The sequence below is a fragment of the Sus scrofa genome, chromosome 15 (genome assembly GCF_000003025.6).
Source record: "Sus scrofa isolate TJ Tabasco breed Duroc chromosome 15, Sscrofa11.1, whole genome shotgun sequence".
Taxonomy (NCBI): Eukaryota; Metazoa; Chordata; class Mammalia; order Artiodactyla; family Suidae; genus Sus; species Sus scrofa.
Window position 1 is genome coordinate 34,956,533 of NC_010457.5, and position 23,059 is coordinate 34,979,591.

Consider the following 23,059-nt stretch of genomic DNA (forward strand, 5'->3'; position numbering starts at 1 on the left):
CAATTAAGGCTTAATACTGTTTTATTTGTTTAATAGTTACCCTTGGTTTCAAAAAGATATGAGGTGGTTAGAGTAACAACAACAACAAAAAAAGACTAAAGAGTATGTAATTTGGATACCATCAGATGGAATTTGTCTTTGTAACTTACATGGCTTTAAGATCAAGCTCTTTCTATTTTTTTTTTTTTGTCTTTCTGTCTTTTCTAGGGCTGCACCCACGGCATGGGGAGGGTCCCAGGCTAGGGGTCTAATCGGAGCTGTAGCCATTGGCCTATGCCAGAGCCACAGCAATGCCAGATACGAGCCACGTCTGAAACATACACCACAGGTCATGGCAACGCCAGATCCTTAACCCACTGAGCGAGGCCAGGGATGGAACCTGCAACCTCATGGCTCCTAGTCGGATTCGTTAACCACTGAGCCATGACAGGAACTCCTCAAGCTCTTTCTATTGAGGAGACACTCTGAAGTGTTCTTTAATGCACTGTTCCTTCATTTTTGTGCAACGGAGGTCTTTACCCAGTCCATGATGTGAGAGTCCTGGGTTTCTGTCCCACTGCACGGTTTTCATTCTCTGGATCACACCTCTTGCTGAGAAAGGTATGATGGATAATTGCTACATCTTCAGGCTCCTACTGGAGATATTTATTATCCTGAACATTGTACTAAATTGCTTCCCCTTACAGTAAATGCTTACCCCCTTTACATTTCAGTGCCAGGGGCAAAATCCTTCACCTCTTGCCTCTGAGACTTTACCAACACCACAATGATTTTACATCCTCACTCACCTCACTCACCTGGGCTACCCTGTCCCCAAAGGGAGGGACTCAGATAAAATGCTCTTTATGGAGCATGTCAGCTCAAATGTACCTCATCTGACCCAGAATCACCTGACATTTACACTTGAATAAAGATTTCTTAGAATGAACTTTCCTGAGGAAAATGTGGAGAATGTGACTGAAGCCCACGTGCCTTCTACTGTAGGAAAGTCTGAGTCCTGTGGACCCAAATACTCATTGTGAAAATATTGCTGCTAGATATTTGTATCTTTGCAAAAATTTGAATATGCCAATGGTGCTTTAGTTTTAATATCTAACACCATGTGATTTCACTTTTCCTGTGATAACTGGAATATACCATCTTTATGAATAAAAGTATAATTAATATTAGCATTGATATACTCTAAAGAAGGTATACAATATTAAAATTCTCTATGATAAAATATCCATTTATTGTAATATGTAGACTATAGTAGGTAGACAGATAAATAGATGAGGTGTCAATAGATAGTAGGTAGACAGATAAATAGACGAGGTGTCAATAGATAGATGATACAATATTAAAATTCTCTATGATCAAATATCCATTTATTGTAATATGTAGACTATAGTAGGTAGACAGATAAATAGATGAGGTGTCAATAGATAGATGTAATTGATAGGTGACAGAGAGATGCATGATGGTAGATAGCAGATAGATCGAAGAGATATAGGTAGATAATAGATGATAGATCGATATTGGTAAATACAGTGACCCACTCTGCGCCAGGCACCATACTATGGTGAGTAAAACCAGGCAGGCAGTTAGTCAATAACTCAACACTATTTAACAAATGTTTATTATGTGACAGGCATATTATAGTCTGGGTCTATAACCAAGTACAAGGTAGGCCTCTTATCAAAGAGCTTATATTCTAGGAAGAAAAGAGAAATGGGTAAATAAATGTTTCCCATTACTGACAGTAGCTGTATAACTAATAAGATCAGGATAGAGTGGAATATTATTTTTCTTAGGACCGTGAAGGGGGCTAACTTAGCAAGGGTTTTTAGCGAAGGGATGTTGGAGGATGTGAGACTGGAACTGTCCCCTGAACTTTGGGAAGGAGGCAGCTACACAAAGGTTCATTCATTCATTCATGAAACATACATACCAGTACCTAGCAAGTCCCCAGTACAGCTCTGGGTGAACATAACATGAAAACCCCTCCTCAATTTCATTTTTTGTGAAAGAAACAATAAATGAGATAATATATGTACACTTAATGATTATATAATTAGTTATTGATAACAAAAAGAAATTAAGAGGAAAATAAAACAGGAAAGGGATCAGAAAGTGTGTGAGTGTGTGTGTGTGTGTGGTGTGTATTCAGGTGCTCAGAGACCTCACTGAGAAGGTGGTTAAGTACCAGGAAAAGGCACAGATGCTCCCAAGCCAGCAGGGGGCCTAGATGTTGCACCAAGAGGAGATAGCCAAGAGCTGGCTGAATGTACCCTGCCCAGGTGTTAATGCTTTGCTTGCTGGTTTGGGCAGCCTGGAGCAAGGCTGCAACGGCTGAGGTGGAAGAGAGGGTTCCCCAGTGAAACAACCAGAAAGACTGGTCACCTGTCCTGCCTCTCACTTGTCCAAGAGGAGAGGTCAGGCACATAGCTCTACACGTGCATATGGGGTACATGCATCAGACAGAACGTAGAACATAAGGAATCATCAGCAGAAGGACAGTAAATGAAACCAGAGGCTGCATGAGGGCCCCACAGGAGTGGGTGTGGAACAAGTTCCCAGTGGTTCCTGAGGCTTTCCATCATGTCCAGCTCGGAGAGGAGGGAGGAGCCAGAGATGGCGCTGAGAAGGAGGGCCGTTGTGTGGGTGATGTCCACACAAACAATTTCAGTGGAGGAAGAGGGGTAGAAATCTAACTGGCCTGGGTTCAAGAACCAGTGGAAGAGGAGAGGGTGGAGTTTAGCTGAGGGGAAATGAGAAGTGGGAAAGGTGGTCCAATCAGAAGAAACAGCTCATATGGAAGGCAGGAGGCAGCTCTAGGCTCAAACCTGCCATGGCACAGGGAGAAGGTCAAGGCCCCTGCAGTGCCAGGGAGTGCAGGTGAGAGCAAAAAGGAATGAGCCCAGACACCGGGGCAAAGAGCAGATGACAGAGCCTGCAGACTACAGGAACTGTGTTGACTTGCTTCTGAGCACACAGGGAAATCTAGATGTTAAGCACCAAGAGTACCCAGCCACCTTGGAGTGTGTCCAGGAAAGTCATAAACACTAAATCTTACTTCAGTTTTGAAGGATGAGTCCATTCAGAAGTTTCCCAAAGGAAAGAAAAGAGGAGTTCCCATCATGGCTCAGTGGTTAACGAATCCGACTAGGAACCTTGAGGTTGAGGGTTCGATCCCTGGCCTCACTCAGTGGGTTAAGGATCCAGCATTTCCGTGAGCTGTGGTGTAGACCGCAGAAGCAGCTCAGATCCTGTGTGGCTCTGGCATAGGCCGGTGGCTACAGCTCCTATTAGACCCCTAGCCTGGGAACGTCCACATGCCATGGGAGTGGCCCTAGAAAAGGCAAAAAGACCCCCCAAAAAAAAAAGAAAGAAAGAAAGGAAAGTTTGGGGAAGAGGGGACTGGGGCAGAAAGGACATTTACAAGAGATTAATCAGCAGACAGAATCCTGTGTGCTTGCATATGTGTGCTTAAGTGCATGCATGTGTGTGCACTATGTGCCTGTAAGTGTGTGTGTATACAGGCCTTGTGTGCTTGTGTGTGAGCCTGTGTATAGGCATGTGCGTGCCTTGTGTGCCTGTGTGTGTGTGTGTGTGTGTGTGTGTACAGGCATGTGTGAGCTTGTGCATGGGTATGTGTGTAGGCCTGAGTGTGCACTGTATACGTGCATGTGTGCAGCCACCTGTGTTTGTATACAAGTATCTGTGTGCATGCCTGCATGTATGTGCAGTTATTGCTGAAGTGCACAGCAACAATATTGGAGAAGTAGAGAGGGCCCAGATCACAGAGCATCTTTAGGACATGGTCAAAAAGTAGACTTATAGGTGCAACGAATCTTTGAAGACTTTGAAACATGGGCAAAAGCCTAATCCAATTAAAACTGTAGTGCTATAATGCAGAATTTGCAAATAAATGTCCTTTATCAGAACACTTAATGCCCAATAAGCAATGCTGAATTAACAAAAAAAAGAGGAGTTGCTCAAATTCTCATATAATAAGATTCATCTTGACAAAGTACACTCTAATTAATCCTCTTAATAGAGTGAATATTAATATAAATCATGAGAAACAGAAGTCAGGCTTTATATTATGGTAATTAGAGTTTATCACAGATACAGAAGAGAACATTAATAGGATATCTGTTCATTTGCTTTCTACCAGATAAGAGAAAGTTATTATTTTGTCTTTTTTTTTTGTCTTTTTTTTTTGTTGTTGTTGTTGCTATTTCTTGGGCCGCTCCCGCGGCATATGGAGGTTCCCAGGCTAGGGGTTGAATCGGAGCTGTAGCCACCGGCCTACGCCAGAGCCACAGCAACGCGGGATCCGAGCCGCGTCTGCAACCTACACCACAGCTCACGGCAACGCCGGATCGTTAACCCACTGAGCAAGGGCAGGGACCGAACCCGCAACCTCATGGTTCCTAGTCGGATTCGTTAACCACTGCGCCACAACGGGAACTCCGAAAGTTATTATTTTGAAGGATGACAGTACTGAAGAAAAATGTTCATATGTTTTATAAAAACATCCAGAAAAGAGATTTTTAGTTTGTCATTTTCATTACTAAAAGAAGGGAAAAACAGAAATGAAGTTATCCATTCAGCTAAAGCAAGTTTAAATATGCATTGTGATATAGCATGTAATATAAAAATAAAATTGGGTGAAAATATGTCATAAATGACTTTTATATGGATTCTAGAAAATTGTGCCTGAAAGTAAGATGATGGTTTGGTTGATTGGAAGGATAGATGATGGATAACTAAATCCTATTTATACCATACTCAGTACACAATAACCTGGGTGTAAATTATAGATCGATCAGCAAATACTCCTATAATTTATAATAGGATTCTTTTTTCATCTCTCAGAAATTACCACTCTTTTCTTTACACTATATATTCACCTAATGCAATTAACATTCTTCTAATTCTTTTCTATCTTTAACACATTAAATTAGCCCTTACAAAAAGGACATAAAACTATACGGGACTATTTCTTCCAATGTCAGAATCCTACAAACACTTGTAGAATACTTTTCATATGTATATCTGCACATGTAGAATACTTTTCATATGTATATCTGGGGTGGAGAATTTCTCACATAGTCATTAGTGAACTTGAATTTTTACTATGGCTATGACTTTCACCAGGTATATAACGAAAGTATCTTTCTTGGATATTACATGATTTATATATGTTATATGCCTTTCAAATTGACAATTTAAACTATGAAAACAAGCAAACTGAATTCCCTGAAAAGTATTTTAATGATATTTGCAATATACAGTGCTTGCAAAATATGGTGCTTTCTGTCTCCAAAGCACTTTACTAATTATCCAATTTGTTAATCTTTGCTTATCTGCTTGACTTGCCATATATTTTCACATATCTTAAAACATGACTTTTTTTTTTCCTCTGGCATAAACTACCACTTAGCAATTCTCTCCATCTGCTTCCTCTTTATGAAAATAATGTAATGCACTGAACTCAGGGGATCTGACCAAATAAGTACTATGCCAAATAAACATAATCATTTGCTGTAATTAAATTATCTAATGTAATTCAATTAGTATGGCAATTAATTTGGGTAGATTAGCAAAAATAATGGTGAATACTTCTGAAGTTAAAACACTGTTATGTATCTTTGATGATTTCTATTAAGCCTATTCCATTTTTCATTCAAGATAACAGAGAAAGTCAGGGAAACAAAATTATCCATTTTAAACTCCCAAATTTATGGCTAAACCAGAAATAAAAGAGTAAGAATTTTGAAACCATCTGTAAGAATTTGTCAAATATGATTATTTTGTTCTTTATCATTTGAATTAAGTTTTACTTCCAGAGTTTAAATTCCCTTATGTCACAATTAGTAGAGCTTACTTGATTCCACATGAAAATGTCTAATCAACCACAGGATAATGAATGAGAACATTTTATTAGTTACTTTGCCTTGTAAACTGAATCACCCTGCAGGATGTAAGGAGGTCAGGGGGTTCTGGTGGACAGGGCTCCCTCCTTTGCTATTTAGGGCAGCCATTGTTCAGCTGTAGACACAATGCACCACTGCAGATCTGGTATTGCCAAGTCTTCCTGCTTTTAAAGGAAACTAGAATCCATGCTTTCTAGATGGAATCTATGAGCTAACAAAGAGATTGTTTCTGCAAAAGACCCTTTGAAGAGGATGAAAAGATAAGCTACAGACTGAGAGAAAATATTTGTAAACCACATGTCCAATAAGGGATTAGCATCTAGAATATAAAACAAATGCTCAAAACTCAACAGGAAAAAAATAGGTAGAATATGGGCAAAATATGTGAACTAACATTTCAAAGGAGAAGATATACAAATGGCAAATGAGCATATAAAACGATGTTTAACATCATTAGCTATCAAGGAAATGCAAATTAAGATCATAATGAGGTATCACCAGATACTTATCAGAATGGCTCATTTTTTTTTTTTAAGTCTTAACACCAAATGCTGGTAAGAGTGCTGAGAAACTGCATCACACATATATTGTTTGTGGGAACATAAAATAGTACAGCCACTCTAGAAATCTGTTTGGCAATTTCTTATAAAATTAGACATGCAATTATCATATTATCGTGCAATTACTTTCCCAGGATTTCATCCAAGAGAAATGAAAACCCATGTTCATAAGAAAACTGTGCATAGCACAGTATTTATAGCAATTTTGTTCTTGAGAGCCAAAAACTAGAAAGAAATCCATCTTTCAACAGGGAATGACTAAACAGTGGCACCTTGCCATCATGGAAAACTGCATGAAAATGAAAAGGAACCAATCACTGATACAATCGCTTTGATGGTTCACAAAGGAGTTGTGCTGAGGGAAAAGCCAATCACAAAATGTTGCCCAGCATATGATTCCATTTGTATGATGTTCCTGAAATAACACACCAAAAGAGTGGAGAACAGTTAAGTGGTAGCAGGTACAGGGGGTGTGGCCACCACAAGAGCAGCACGGGAGGCTTGTGGTGATGGGGCTGTTCTGTGTCTTAACTGAGGTGTTGGAACACACACAGTTGACACAACTGTATAGAAATACACACACGCACACACACAGGTGAAATCCAAATAAGCTCTGTGGATTGTCCCAAAGTCACCTTTCTACTTTCGAAATTACGTGGTAGTTAGGGAGGATATTCCCATTCAGGGAAATCAGGTGAAGGTACAAGACCTCCTTGTAGATGTTACTATAATTTCCTGGAAATATACATTCATTTCAAGAAAGGTTTTTCATTGTTATTAAAAAGAAAGATTGGCAACTGAGTAAAAATCTTTGAAAGACACTGTGTAGGACACATGACAGGTGTGTGAGTCTACACAGTCACCTATGGTTCAGGTAGGGTGTGAGTTCACCAACCTCTGGCCTGAATCTGAATGCTTCACACAGCATCTGGGCAATGAGATGCCCCCTGAGTAAGTGAATAACTGGAGGAAGGTGGGCACTTTCCATCCTCCCTCAATCTACTAAACAGGCAGCTGCCCTGCTTCTTATTGCCTTTCCCAAGCTTCTGAACAAACTACTTCCCTTAAATCAGCATAAATCATCAGCATATCACCATTTGATCAACATCAGGTCATTTATCTCTGAATTTCTCCTTCAGAGAGGCAGAATTATCAATCCGGGCAAACTAATTTCTCCCTGAAAGCTGAAACGCAAGTTCAATTTTATGATTCTATGATTTCTCTAAGCACTCCAATGAAAGGATGTAATCTGAAAATATTTTCAGTGTTCTCCTTACACCTTTGAAAATGGGTTCTAAATAAAATGATGAGGCATAAGGGATGTGCACTTTTCCTGAATTCTCCTTGATGTTCTGAGTACTTCTTGATTTTTAATTCTGGCTCTCCTATCCATCTTGATATCAGGGCTAATTAATTTAACTAGCCGACTTAGTTTCCTCGTGTATAGAATGGAGAGCTTTAATTTAATTCATAAAGGAACTACCGTGATTCATTAGTTTAAACTTAGAGCTTCTTCTGATTGAAGTTACTCACTAGCAAACATTCGATCCTATAAGAAAATTTAATTACAACGAATAGTGAGCCTCTCTTCTAACTGCTTATGTACCTGTATCAACTCACAAACACCAAGAGCCAAACAATTCTCCAGAGTTTCAGAGTGTTTTTGATCCAATTATATGGTAAGATTAAGTTATTTTATAAAATTTGATAAAAATGTATGTTTATGTTGTACTTCTAAAAAAATCAATGATAGAAATGCTAAGATGTGTACTATTCTTTCAGGTCTGCCATAATCTGTAGGTTGTTTGCATTCACTTTTTGAAAAAAAATAATACATTCTCTTGTCATTCTGCAAAGTAGGTCTGTCCCTCTAGTTAATTGATTATGCTCTATAAGTGTATGCTGAATCCACTTAAAAAGGATTTAACTTCCTGCTAGGGTTACAGTACAATTGAACCATCTAAAATCCCATCAAGCTATATCTTGTTTCACATAATTTAATAGATCCTTTTTTTCTGGTTACTTAAGAAATTATACATGTAAATGGAGTGATAAATAATTGATGAACCACCTAGCTTGGCTTCTAGTTAGCAGTGATGACATTCTTCTCAATGCATCTAGACAGTAGTTCCCTTCACAGCAAGATTTTCCATAGCATTTTAAAAGATATTTTAGCTCCTGCAGTGACACAGGCCTATTTAGAAACTGCAAGCATAATTTACTTACCTGATTTATGAAGCAATTTATACAATCAACTATATTCATGCTAGATGGGGATGGATCTTTGTTAAGAAAACAAGGATCTTTAACAATTGCCAAACTTCATATTATTACATTTTATGATGGAACAAAGCAGAGTGGGGCGATTATCCCTCGTGTTTTATTAAACCTTTATACAACTGTTAGAGGTTAATGGGGCTATTATTTTTTCTACTGTCAAAATCTGCTTTAAAGCAAGATCTAGAGCAGTTAGTGCCAGAAATCCAGCAGAGAATAGTGGGCATGCCTTTTTCTGTAGCGGTTTTACAAATCACTTCAGTCTACTACCATTCACATAAATCACACATTAATCAGAGAACAATAAAGTCCCCTAAAAACAAAACCTGATGATGAGTGGTGTATGCAGCACCTTAATAACAAGCTTACTGAGTATAACAATATTATTGTGAGACAAAATGTTTTCTTTTTGTAACTGAGCAAAGCAAATTCTGTTAATTTTTGGAGATTATTCACTTTTGTGGGGAATTGATAAAACAACAATATCCCAATACCTGGGAATGTATGGCTTGATGAAAATGCCGGTTAGAAATTATTTCTGGAATAAAACTGCAGAGGTGGAAAGCACACAGAGCACCACCTACAGGTGAGAAGATTTCAGGGGCATGGACTGACTTCTCCTCCTTGGCAGCCTTGCCTTAGAAGTTTACTAACAGTCTCACTCTCATCTCCTTCCCTCATCCCACTGCCCTCGTGTCCACAACACTCTTCAAGCTCCAAATCTGGGGAAAGATTGGCTTTCATTGCAGTTCTTCAAATGACCTTTCTAAAAGCTAGCATGTTCTCGTCATCAATTCAGTAACAAATGGACTCACCCAGCAGTGGTATGGAGGGAAATTAGTGCATTGTAGGGTATTTTCTGACCTACTAGAGCACAGAATCTAGACTGATAATGAGATTTTACTACCAAATGCTGTCATCTTGTTACAGAGATTTGAAAAAGATTAATTCCTTACAGTTTTAATGTTTCCTTCCACACAGTGGACATAATGATTCTAAGACTACAGTATTTTCTCTAATTGATCCGGTAAGTAATTGTATTGCCGCTTTCATAAAATACACAGTTTTTAAAATAGGAATGATTTTCTCTTTACCAATGCCAAGCAAATGTCTATAAATTAAGGAGTCAAAGGATGCAGTCATTGACAAGGTCTAATACAGAAAACATGGTGACCTGGCTTGCAAAGGATCTAATTTAATATTGCTTTACATCCTCTCTTTCTGTGGGTCTTTACCTTGTATGGGCTGATCTACTACTATTTTGAAAGATAATAATTTTTTATTTTAAGCAATGCTTGATAAATGTTGCTATCTTTATTATGGCACTTTTATGAATATTTACTTAACTTGAAATACCAGTAGACTGTAAATTCCTCAAGGAAAGGAATACATTTTGAATATCTCCATGACAGCTGTTTGTCTTTCCTCAATGAATGACTGCTGAATGCATGAATAAGATGTGAAATGCAAAGACCTAGCTGAAGAAAAGGATGACATCACTTTATCACATTTCTTCAGGCCACCACATAACTAGGAAATTCAGCCATTCGATGAATAAATATTTATGAGCAACTGCTGTGTGCTTGAGACTCTGCTGGTTAATTGGCAGCTATCAGAGGGGAAAGAAGACAAAAATATCTGCCTTCAAAGAGCCTATATTGTAGTGGGAGGAGTGGGAGAGACAGGAAATACATAAAAATACATATACTTTTAAATATATTATTATATTATGCATTATATTATGACACTTATTGACTAATATGTTATATTTATATACATTATATAATTACATAATTTATACTATATATATTATGTGTAATATATATATAATATTCCTCTTATGCACCCGCACACACTCATGTAAACACAAAAATGTGCGCACATAACATACAAAAGGAAGCATGATATATGATATGATAGGTGATCCAGAGAAAAGCAGAACAGGTAACAAGAGGGATAAAGTCATGTATGGGAAGGCATATGAACACTAAGTCAGTGAACAGTGAGAGCCTACAGAGAAGGTAACTTCTGAGAAATGATCTGAAGGAAGAAGGGAGGATGAGGCACCTTTGGGAAGACCATCTCAGACTCAAGATGGAGGAGCAAAGAATGAGGAGGGAGTGTGTTTGAGACTTGAGGGAACAGCTCCCGAAGCCAGTAGACAAGGGCCAGAGGGAGAGCAGGTGGGGTGGGGAGGTGCGGAGGTCCTGCGGGCTTTGTAAGGAATGCGGGTTCATTTTGGTTGTGGTGGGACTGAGCAAAAGAATGAGGTGATTCCACTGATGTTTCCTCCTCATCTTTCTGGACCAGGTGTGGAGTTCTCAGCTGCAGGGAAAAGGCAGACAGGGAGATGGGGTGAGGTGGTGCAGTAACATGGGAGGGATGTGGGAGGAGAAGGGAAATGGTTGGCTTTGGCACATGTTGGGGCAGCAGCCTGGCTAGTGCTGGGGACATAACAGTGCCAGGCTCTACATCCTGAATGTTGAGGATGGGGAAGAGTGAAAGAGATGGGAAAAGAGTGAAAGAGATGCCTACCAGAGTGCGCCTCGAAACCTTGAGTCTGGAAATTGAGAATCCAGGATCATAAATCAGAAAAGCCTCTTTCCGCTCTGGGAGTGGATTACACTGAAACTACTTTCCAAATGATGACAGTTATCGGGAGGGTCTGCCTTTTCTTCATCTCTCATTTTACCCCTATTGATAAGAATTAATGTTTTCCTTCTTTCTTTTTCTTTTCTTTTTTTTTCCCCTTTTCCCTAGCTTCCATTAATCCCTGTATATGGAGAGAGGATTGAAGTGAGAGCCTTTTCCTGAGCTGAGCCCATGTTTTGATGTTTATATTTCTAAGCTTGGAGGCTGACAGGAAGAGAGGAAATTATGCAAGGCATAAGCTTAACCTTTTCTTTTTTCCCTTTTAGCACTGAAGTATAAGTAAAAAGAGAATATTACACACTAGTGTAGTCCATTTGCTCTTAAATTATTCCAAACTTAGGAAAACAAAGACTATGAATATGCCAATTTTAGTGATAAGTGGACAACACAGTATGACCCAGGGCAGATGCGAAGGTCTTTACAAGGGCATACTTTAGAAAGTGGATTAACCAGTCACACCATGTTAAAAAGATAAGTCAAACATTATAGAGTTATGATTGCATCTTTAACTGTATAAAGTCATCATTTTGCACCACTGTCCAAAAAATGCAACTACACAAGTTTTAAAATGTGCCCTTCCAAATAATTATGTCTCAGCCAAAAGAAAAAAGAGAGAAAATGGAACTATTGGATATCATTATAAAAGACAATATTTGATCAATTGCTGTTCATTAATAGGCCTATTTTGCAACTTTGAATAAACATCATTCTGTTTTGCTTCAAGTATTTTTTTTTAAAGGTAGAAAAAAATTGATTGTCCATGGAAACAAAGGCGATGAAATAAATGGTTTATAGTCAAAAGTAGGGTCATTTATTTTATAATGTTCTGTTGCTATTTTGTCTCAAGTGTTTATAAGACAATGTATTATATTGTTCCATTTTTTCCAAAATGTTTTATTTGGCTTTACATTAAATAATGACTGTGAACCAAATGTCCTATCCCGCTTCAGTATAAACTGCTGTAACTGCAAATGCTTAATACACAGCATGTGCCATCAATTTATCTGAGTGAGTTACAACAAATCAATATTGAATTTGTAAAGTCATTTGTCTTTAACTTTATATGAGGAGAACAATCTCTGGCTGGAAAATAACAACCAAGGATTTTTTTGTCCTTCTCCCTACATAATTTTACATTTTGTAGTTAGAAGGACAGTAACAAATTACTGAGCCTCCTGACTCTTACACCCAACATTGTGTTCTGCACAGGAGAGTATCAAGAAGAAGAAACTATATCTACGGTTACTGCCATTGGAAAAGGCTGACAATTTAACAGTCCTTTAGTATTGAGAGGTCCCAATGCCAGAATAAGGAGGAGCCCACCATCACTCAGTGATGAAAAGAAGATGGGGGAGGGGTCTCGATGTTTACTGAGTTTATTTCTGGTGCCCTTTCTGTTGCATTTATGCTGCGATCCTTTAGAGCTTTAAATAATTAGGAATTTGGAGTATTATGCAGAATTAATACCTTAATAATCTTTGGCTTTTTTTTTTTTCTGAAAATGTCATTAATCAATAATGAATGAGATTGATGAAAAAGCCTCTAATTGTGTCCTGGGTGGGGCTAGAGGAAGCTCGTGTTCGGGCTCACCACCTGTGAGGAGCCAAACTACTTTCTAAGACCTTAGAAAACAAGTTCAGTGCTCTGGATCTTACACCTCCTCTGGCAAATAAGATGCCAGCCATTTAAATTCTTCACTGACCTACTGCTTAAAATCTATATTCCTTCTCTTTATTTATATGCGGAAAGTCCCTAATGGACATAGTTTGCAGAACACCCATCGTTACGTCGAATAGTGGAAGGGGCAATTTACATTGCTTTATCTACTCAACAAGAATCATTACCATTTTACTTTTATAAATGATGTAACTCGGACTTGAATACGATAAATATTTTTCAGCTATTGAAACCTTGTCTCTGACTTCAAAGCGTATGTCCTTTCCTCTACGAAGCACTTAATTTTTTTCCTGTCACACCTTCTGCATAAATAACATATTACCATTTATTACACTGCTGATCTTAGAAGGCTCACAGTTCCCTCGATTCCTCATTTCCTCTAATGATTAATTTTCAAAGCTAACAAAAAAATAGTTTAATACTGTTGGGAGAAAGGACAGACGCTTTCTAACACCAGTGAGTTATTATGCATTTGTCAATTTGTGTTCAGATAAGGACCCAGACATATTCTCTTTACAAGAAAAGCTCCTGCCTGACTGTTACACTAAGAGATAAATTGGATGTCTACTTGATCTGCCATTGGCCCTCCTATTGATTTGATGTAAGGGTTCACTTGATATGTAGTTCTATGTTACTGCAAGGTTTTTAATCCATAAAAAAATCAATTTCAAAATAATTACAAATAGTACCTCACCTATTTTATTGACCATTCTGAACAAAAAGCTAACCATAACAAAATTCTAAAATTTTATTTTAAAATAATTAGTTCCTTTCTTCTCATCTTCCAGTAGTTTTCTTTCTTCATTATTGACAGGTCAAATTGAATCTGCCCATGATGATCAAACAGGAAGCACAATGAAAACAGAAAGTGTATTTTCAAGTTAAGGTGTTTTTTTTTTGGGGGGGGGTGTCTTTTTTTTTTTTGCCATTTCTAGGGCAGCTCCCTTGGCATATGGAGGTTCCCAGGCTAGGGGTCTAATCGGAGCTATAGCTGCCAGCCACAGCCACAGCAGGATCCGAGCTGCATCTGCAACCTATATCACAGGTCACGGCAATGCCGGATCCTCAACCTACTGAGCAAGGCCAGGGATCGAACCCACAACCTCATGGTTCCTGGTCAGATTCGTTAACCACTGAGCCATGACAGGAACTCCTCAAGTTAAGCTGTGTGTGTGTGTGTGTGTGTGTGTGTGTGTGTGTGTGTGTGTGTGAGTGAGAGAGAGAGAGAGAGAGTCAGAGAGACAGAGAGACCCAAGGGTCTGAATGCACTCAGAGATTGCAGATGCCCCTACATAGACTGTGTGTGGCCCCAAGTCCCTATCTTGAAGCCCGAACCTCTAAGGTGGTTACCCTTGGACCCTTTGGGACATGATTAAGTCATGAAGGTGGAGACCTCATGAATGGGATGAGTGCCCTGATAAGAAGACATAGACTAGGACCTCTTTCTCTCTTTCTCTCTCTCTCTCTCTCTCTCTCTCTCTCTCTCTCTCTCTCTCTCTCTCTCTCTCTCTCTCTTTCCAGTGTATGTAGATATAGGAGCAGACAGACTTCTGTCTGACTTAGGAAGTGAGTCCTCACCAGGCAATGAATCAACCAGAACCTTGATCACCTTTTCAGCCTTCTGAACTATGAGACCTACATTTAAACCATCCAGAATAGTAGTAGACACACCCTGGTCTGAAACCTGCATCCTAGGGGGCTGGGTTTACCTTTCTGTCCTCTCCAAGTGCCACAGGACACTCAATGGACTACTGTTGTACCAGCAATTAGCAGGGAGCCATAAAATAGGGGTATTTAGAAAGGAGAGGTGGATCAATCCAAAATGTGATTTTTGTTTTAATTATTATTATTTTTTAGGGCTGCACCTGAAGCATATGGAAATCCCAGGCTAGGGGTCGAATTAGAGCTGCAGCTACCAGCCTATGCCATAGCTGCAGCAATGCAGGATCTGCAGCTGCAACCTACACCACAGATTGCAGCAACACTAGATCTTTTACCCACTGAGTGGGGCCAGGGATCGAACCTTCAGTCCTCATGAACACTAGTTGGGTTTGTTACCACTGAGCCACAATGGGAACTCCTCGATATGATTTTTAAAGGACTATTATTGCCGTTTGTGTTTGTTTACTCATTATTTTAGTGGATATATTTGTCATGGATAACCTCACATGCAATCCTAGTAAATCATGCAGATAAAAACAGGTGCTCTAGGGCTTCACCCCAAGCCTCCCACCTTTATCAACTGCTAGCCATGGAAAACAGGACATAGATCTCAAGCAGTGGGATAAGTGCCAAGAGAGCTGGTCAGCTGAGACACCACAGAAGGAGGTCACTGGGAATGAATAGGAAAGGCACCCAACATGTTGAAAATCTTAAAACCAACCTGGTGCACAGGGGAGAACCACACTGGAAATAAACCCACGTGGGTGTTATGGTTGAGACTTCTAATCTGCAGTGAGTGGGACAGACAGACTCACAGTGAGACTGTGGTGAAATAAATGATGTTACAGTGCCGAGAACATAGCCCTGAGGGAGCAGAAAGAGGAAACAGCTAACTCTGCCTGGGAAAGTCAATAAAGGCTTCAGATTGCAAGTCTCTGAGATCACGTGGGTTTCTGTGTGCAAGGAAGGCAGAGAGGACACTTCAGGCAGAGACACATGACATGGTCAAGAGATGGCCCTTTTGGCTATATTATGATGAGAGGTGTCAAGGAGGAGGTACCAGAAAAGTAGGTATCAGGGGACATTTTCACTTATTCAACAGCTTTTAAGTGCCTACTCTGTACTGGGCACATCCAGATAGAAGCCATAAAGATGTGAGCTTCATTTTCTGGTGTCCTTTGAAAGGTTGTGGATGTTGCCCTTCTGAAGCTATAATATTCTTAATTCATGAATGATCAAGAATATTTTAATAGGAAAATGACAAGACCATACTTCTAGACCCCAAAGATCAACCTGGTATGTGTGATATGTACTATAAGGGACAGAGAAACTGGGATCTAAACACCTGAGCATGGAAGAGCTATTTAATATAGAAATCTGGAAGGTCCAGTCTCAGACAACGCTGATGAGGGCAGAGAGGGAAGACAGAGTTGAGATGTATTCAGGAGACAGAATGAACACACACTCTTTCCCAACAACGTGAAGTCAGTGTACGTTCTCTCTCCCAGCAAATAGTTTTTTGGAGGCAGAAATGTAGAATGAAATGAAATGGGAAAGGCAGTTTACAGAATTACTTCTCCAGAATCACTCCCCTCTAATGGACATATCCATCCTCATACAGAGAGAAAGAGAACTTACAGACGGAGTTTTTATGGCTGCTGTCCTTGCTAGGCATCATCTTGACTCCTCTTGACTTCAATTCAATCGCTTTCTTCACTGGAAGAAACAAAATAAAAACATGATTAGGTAAGACTCGTAGAGATGTCATAAAATTGTTTCATCGTCATAACGTTTCCAGCCATAACTGCTTTCTTCCCAACCTCTGGAACACGGGGAAACATTCTAAGAGATGAATGATGCAAAGCAAATCAAGTATAAGAGCTTGTGAATAATTAATGCAAGGCTACCGACCAGGAAGATCATATCTCAGAGTAGCACTGGCAGAAGAAGTGCTAAAAATAATATGTGGTGAGATTACCATCTACATCCAAACCACTCACCATCAGCCCTGGCAAATTCTATCAATCACTGTCATTTTGCCAAAGCACTCAGTCGACTGCTCTCTGAACTTATGAGCAGTGACTATGGAGTTTTCTAAATTTGCTACATTCATGAAAAACTTTCTAAGAAAAATGAAATTTATTCATTTATTCATCTAATCATTTAATCACTCAAAGTTTAACAAATACTCATTAATGGGGGAGGAGTATATGAGGAAATGTATTGTGCTGGTGGTGAAATGGTAAATAAAAGAACACCAGTCTTTCCAAACCCATATAGGCAATATATATATATATAAACAATACAATGTTGGTTTCTAAAGTCACAGTTCTCAAACTTAAATAAGTTCTTGATTTTTCTAAGTCCTACATTAAATATTTTAATTCCACTTTTCTGGTCATTTCTAGAGAAAAAAGTATAAAGTCATTTGTGGGAAATAAATAAAAAATAATAATTTAATTTAAAATTTCCTGTTTTAAATATTAAAATTGGGAGTTCCTGTCATGGCTTAGCAGTTAATGAACTCAACTAGGGTCCATGAGGATGCAGGTTCAATCCTGGCCTCGCTCAGTGGGTTAGGGATCCAGCATTGCCATAGGCTGTGCTGTGGTCTCAGATGCAGCTTGGATCTGGCATTGCTGTAGCTGTGGCATAGGCCAGCAGATGTATCTCTGATTTGACCCTTAGCCTGGGAACTTGCATATGCTGCAGGTCTGGCCCTAAAAAGCAAAAATAAAATAAAATAAAATACTTGTATTTTTATTAAAGTTAAAATAATATTTTAACTTAAACATTTTATTTACATATTTGCATATAATTTACATATTTAGACTATAGAAGCATGAAGAGCTGGGTTCAAATCTTTGCATACAACTTAGTAGCTATATGATCTGTGTCAGTTACTTAACTCAGAGCCCAAGTTTAGTTATCTGCAAAAAGGGTGTGATGGTTACTTTATATGCCAACTTGACTAGGGTACAAAGTGTCCAGATATCTTGTCAAATGTTATTATGGGTGTTTCTGTGAAGGTGGTTTTTGGATGAGATTAAGTCTTGAATCCATAGACTGAGTATAGCAGATTTCCTATCCTCCCCCCCGTCTCTGGTGTGGGTGGGCCTCATCGAATCAGTTGAAGACCTGAACAGCACACAAAGCTGACATTTTCCTAAGTAGAAGATAATCCTTCTTGCCTGACCACTTCACACTAGGGTATCAATTTTTCTGCAAGCACATTGGTTTTTTTTTCTTCCAGCTTTACTGAGATATAATTGACAGACAGCACTGTGTAAACTCAAGTTGTTCAGCATAATGATTTGACTTACATACATCATGAGATGATTCCCACAAAAGTTTAGTGAACATCCATCATCTGATAATGATACAGAATAAGGGAAAGAAAAAATACTTCTGTCTTGTGATAACACTTAGGTTTAACTCTCTTAGCAATTTTCAGATATAACATATTGGCAGTGTTACTAATATTTATCATGTTGCACATTCATCTTCACCACTAATTTATTTTGTTACTGTAAATGTGTACCTTTTGGATGCCTTCATCTACTTCCTCCTCCCTCTTCCCCTTGCCCAGTAACCACAAATCTGATCTCTTTTCCTACAAGTTTGTTTTTGTTTGTTGAGGAATAATTGACCTAAAACACTATGTTCATTCCTGCTACAGTACATAGTGATTGAATATTTCTATCCATTTCAAAGTGATCACCAAGATAAGTCTAATTACCATCTATTACCACACAAGATATTACATAATTACTGATGATATTCCTCACACTGTACATTTTCCCCATAACTCATTTACCTTGTAACTGAAGTCTGTACCTCTAGCCTCCCTACCTATTTCTCCCCCCACCTCCCTTCTCATTTGGCAACCACTCTTTATTCTCTGTGCCTATGACAATGTTTCTGTTTTGCTACATTTGTTCATTTGTTTTGTTTTTTAGATGTAAAGGTAAAAGCATATACTATTTATTTTGGCCTGATGCCTTCATACTGGCGTATTAGCTTTTTTTATTACAGTTGATTTATAATCTTGTGCCACTTTCTGCTGTATAACAAAGTGACCCAGTCATACACACACACACATATGTATAATCATATATACATTCTTCTTCTCATGTTATCTTCCATCATGTTCTATCCCAAGAGATTGGATATAGTTCCCTGTGCTATACAATAGGACCTCATTGCTTATCCATCTAAATGTAACAGTTTGCATATACCAATCCCAAACTCCCAGTCCACCCTACTCCCTTCTCCTTGGTGACCACAAGTCTGTTCTCTATGTCTGTGAGTCTGTTTGTGTTATGCAGATAGGTTCATTTGTGCCATATTTTAGATTTCACATATAAGTGATATCATATGGTGTTTTTCTTTCTCTTTCTGACTTACTTCACTTAGTATGAGAATCTCTACTGCCTTCAGATTCAAACGGAAACACTGGTTTTTCCTAGGTTTTGGTCCCACCACCCTTTGGACTAGAACACACCATGAGCTCTCCTCACTGACCCACCCTAAAGATCTCGGGACAGCCCAGCCTCCTGAATAGTGAAAGACAAGTTCTCATATTTCTAACCTAGAATGAGCTATATGTATGATTCCAATTCTCTGGAGAGCCCTCAGGCAGTAGGCATGCTGATATCAAAGGCAGGGGAACAGAGGCTGTGTAAGTTTTAGGCCGAATGGATGCACCCTGTTTAGGAGACAACCCTGCACATCGTGGGCTCAGGACATGACAGACTTTGTTGCTATTTTCTCACCTGCCCTCCATTGGCTGCCCTAGAGGCAGCCACAGATTCTCCTATGGAATTGTCCTCCATTGCCGATATTCCTAGACATTTGTACCCTCTCCCCCTCCCTTACGCCAATCACTGAACTTTCTGACCCGCTGGGTACCATGTGTCTGGGCTCTGTCTCTCAGAGCCCCCATCCCATTTCTCATCTGGCCTCTTCACAGTGCCATTTGTAACTATCTTCTATTTTAGGAAGCATCTGCAAACACACTATGGTATTTAATTTTCCCCACAACCCTCTGAAGAAGGTATTAAATGAAACCTGACACATATTAGGGAATCAAGGTACACAGATTTGTTGGAGGGATGCAGGGAGTAAGATGTGGGATTTGGGCCCAGATCATCTCACTCAGCACTCAGCACCCTTCATGTGGTTCTGCCCGCTTAAGTGTGGTAGAGTGGAGGGTACAGACTGCAGGACCCAAGCACCTGGAAGGAAGCTGAAGATGCCAAAGGGCCTGCACCTGGCCTTCCATTCGTGGGTGTCACCTGAGTTAGACTGCAAGGATGGTATATTGGCACTTCTCTCTGCAGTAACAAAACAAAAGCTAATCCTCTCCCATTTTTCACCATCCTCTAAAAAAGCAAACTTTTAAATTCAAGGAGAGAAGCAATCCCCTCTTGTTGGTACTGAAAATGCCTTTCCTTGTCAAAGGAGGTATTGAAGCAAACATTCACAAAAGAGGGAATTGTAGGAAGTTGCTTTGGAAGGAAGGGGAAGTGCTGGTATTTGAGCAGGTTCAGGACTGCCCAGGACAAAGCAGTCCACATGGAAAGAGTCAGGGATGGCATCTTTCATCAGGGCTGAGATATATGACAGCTATAGGGAAGCTATGGGGCAGGGCATCTGGCTATCAGGGAGCTGGTCACAAGGCATTGAGAGAGCAGATTCTCTGATGAGATCCAGGGATGGTTTCTCTGTGGGATGTCCAGGAGAAGAGGATCAATGAGCCCACCTGTGATGGGGAGCGCCATACCTGAAAGGACATCTCAGGATGGGGTGATGGGATAGAAAAAAGGCGGGGTCCAGACCTGTCAGAACCTGAATGTCATCAGCAGGCTGAGAAGAAGACTGCATTGGATATGCCTGGACACAGGTATTTATCTTTGCTTTGGAGCCAATTCATAACCATTATACGAATACAATGGCAAGTTGGTACTATTTCTACCTAAGTGACTGTTGAATTATTTTTCAAAATATTCTTATTTACTTGATCTCTTTGTTTCATTGATTCTACCAATTTCCCTGATATGGGGGTTATGAGTCTTCCCTTCTTGCCACAATTCAGTGGGGTCTGGCCTTGGATTTGAATCCTATTCCCATTAATCTAGTCGTGCAACATGACAAAACATCTAAATATCATATATCAGAGTTGTCAAATCTTTTCAAATCAGTAATGAGTCTTCATACTGTGTATTTCAAAAGGGAAAACAAGAATGTGAAGGGAGTTTATAAATCTTTGAAAGCCTGTCCCAACAGGGTGGATTAGAATGGAGGAAATTAGCCCCGTGTGTTTATGTGGCTCAAAGTGATCATTACGACCAGCACCATAACTAGATGCGGGACTCCTGGTATACAGACCAGTTGTGGTGGATGACGAGGTGCTCCCCACAGACAGGATTGGCCAGTGGGTGGCCCCTTGTCATCTTCTCCTCTCAGGGAGCCTGCAGCTACAGACAGCCCAAGCCACACCTTCAGGCGGAGGCCACACTGAGGGCCATCCACGGGAGGGCATATGGTTCCAGAAATGGACCGCCTGGGAGCTATCTCAGCTCCAAGCACCTGGGGCATCATTGCAGCTGTCTGCACCTCACACAGCCCCACTGCTGTTCAGTCTCCTCCTGTGCACAGGAGTTAACCCTACAGGGCACAGTGAGGTCCCCCACCGCAACATCCATCCATTCGGGACAACCTTCTAGAGAACCTGTCTGCAGGCATCAAGCATCTATCTCCTGCTCCCTGCTTACTCCTGGTCTACATTCTATTCTCATCCTCATCCCAGCATTGTGACGGGCGGGGCGGGTGGGGGGGAACAACACAGAAAAGAGAAAACTGCATCTGGAATCTGCTCTTGCTGCCCAGGGAGATATGATCCCTCATCAGACCTCCCAGAACAAGACAATCATCTGAACCAGCCAGGCCTTGATGTGTGTCTCCATCATGGCGACATTTTTTGTGCTGAAATAACTTTATCTTGAAGTTACTCAGGAGAGAGGAGAGGAAAGCACAATAAATAACGCACAGAGGGATCAATGGGAGATAATAAACAGCATAAAACTCAAAGCAAATGCCACCTCAAATAAACAGACAAAACAAACAAGACTCAATGCACCCAGAAAATGTAAAAAAAAAAAAAAAAAAAAAAAAACAAGAAAGCTTCAGGTGCAATAAAGCTGAGTATCCACAACCTATGCAAGAGTCTAGTAAACTAAGAAATTCCATAACTTTGCAAAGAAGTGAATGCAGCAAAGTGAACTGAAAGTCCTCCAGGGATTTTTCCAGTACAATGGATGGTGCTGTTTGCAGGAGAGTCTCCCCTGCTCTGAGCTCCAATTCCCTCAAGTTAATGCATCCTCCTTTTACTCGACAGCCTGTTCTTGTCAAAGACGTGAAGAAAAGGCAGAAACCATGCTGAAAAGGCCTCTTCCCTTACCCCTTCCCTGAGATCCCCCCTTTTCCTCCATCCAGGGTCCTCCTCCCCCCCCCTTGGGGCTGAACAGAGATTTCCACGTTCATGGAAAGATGGGGCAGGTAAGGGAGGGGGTGGGGCATAGCCAGGAGCATCCTCAGAAAGACCAGTCACCCAAAGCAAAGTTCTCCATCAGCCTGTTTTCCACGGATTTGAGTGTTTAGCCCATTGGTTCTCATATCTTGGAACAAGTGATAAAGCACTCTTCCTGATTTATATAAATGTAACCTGGAGTCCAATCCCAGACCTTTGCCAGTCAGAAAATCCAAACCTGGGCTAGACCTTCAAGCTTCATTTTGTTAGTACCATGGCTACCCAGTGTTCCGTTTTTCACTTATTTTGCTTCCTTTTTTCTTTGTTACTTTGTTTTGTTTGGTTTTGAGAGGAGATGGGTATTCAATAAATGTAAAAGTCAGAGTCTGAGACTCACTGGTCTGTCTTGCCAAGATAACTTCCTAGTAATTCAGTTTCAACAACTTCAAATAGGTAACCAACCTTTCTTAGCAAAGACATTTAAGAACGGGGAAATTCTGGGGTGAATATTTGAAGATTTATGGTAGAAAACATTAAAAAATAGCAACCACTATACACAAAGGGTTACATTTTTTTTGTTTCATTTTTCTTTTGCAGTAAACATCAGCTGCTGTCACTGTCATCTCTCAGTGGTCAGGTTAAAATGCATCACTTCACATAGTTTGAAAATCTGAGGGAACAACTGCTACATTGAAATGAAAATGACTTTTTCACAGTGTTTAAAATAGTAATAAGGTCCTTTGCCCATCTTTCAGTTGGGTTGTTGGCTTTTATGC

The 23,059-nt window shown here is 39.9% G+C and overlaps 1 protein-coding gene across 1 annotated transcript in view; it reads right to left on the reverse strand.

The window, feature by feature from the left end:
• The window catches only part of CSMD1 (CUB and Sushi multiple domains 1), a 1,882,041-nt gene that overhangs the window by 594,811 nt on the left and 1,264,171 nt on the right, over positions 1-23,059 (reverse strand). The window contains 1 exon segment of the mRNA XM_021075826.1: positions 16,391-16,468. Within this exon segment, the coding sequence (XP_020931485.1) occupies positions 16,391-16,468 (78 nt within the window).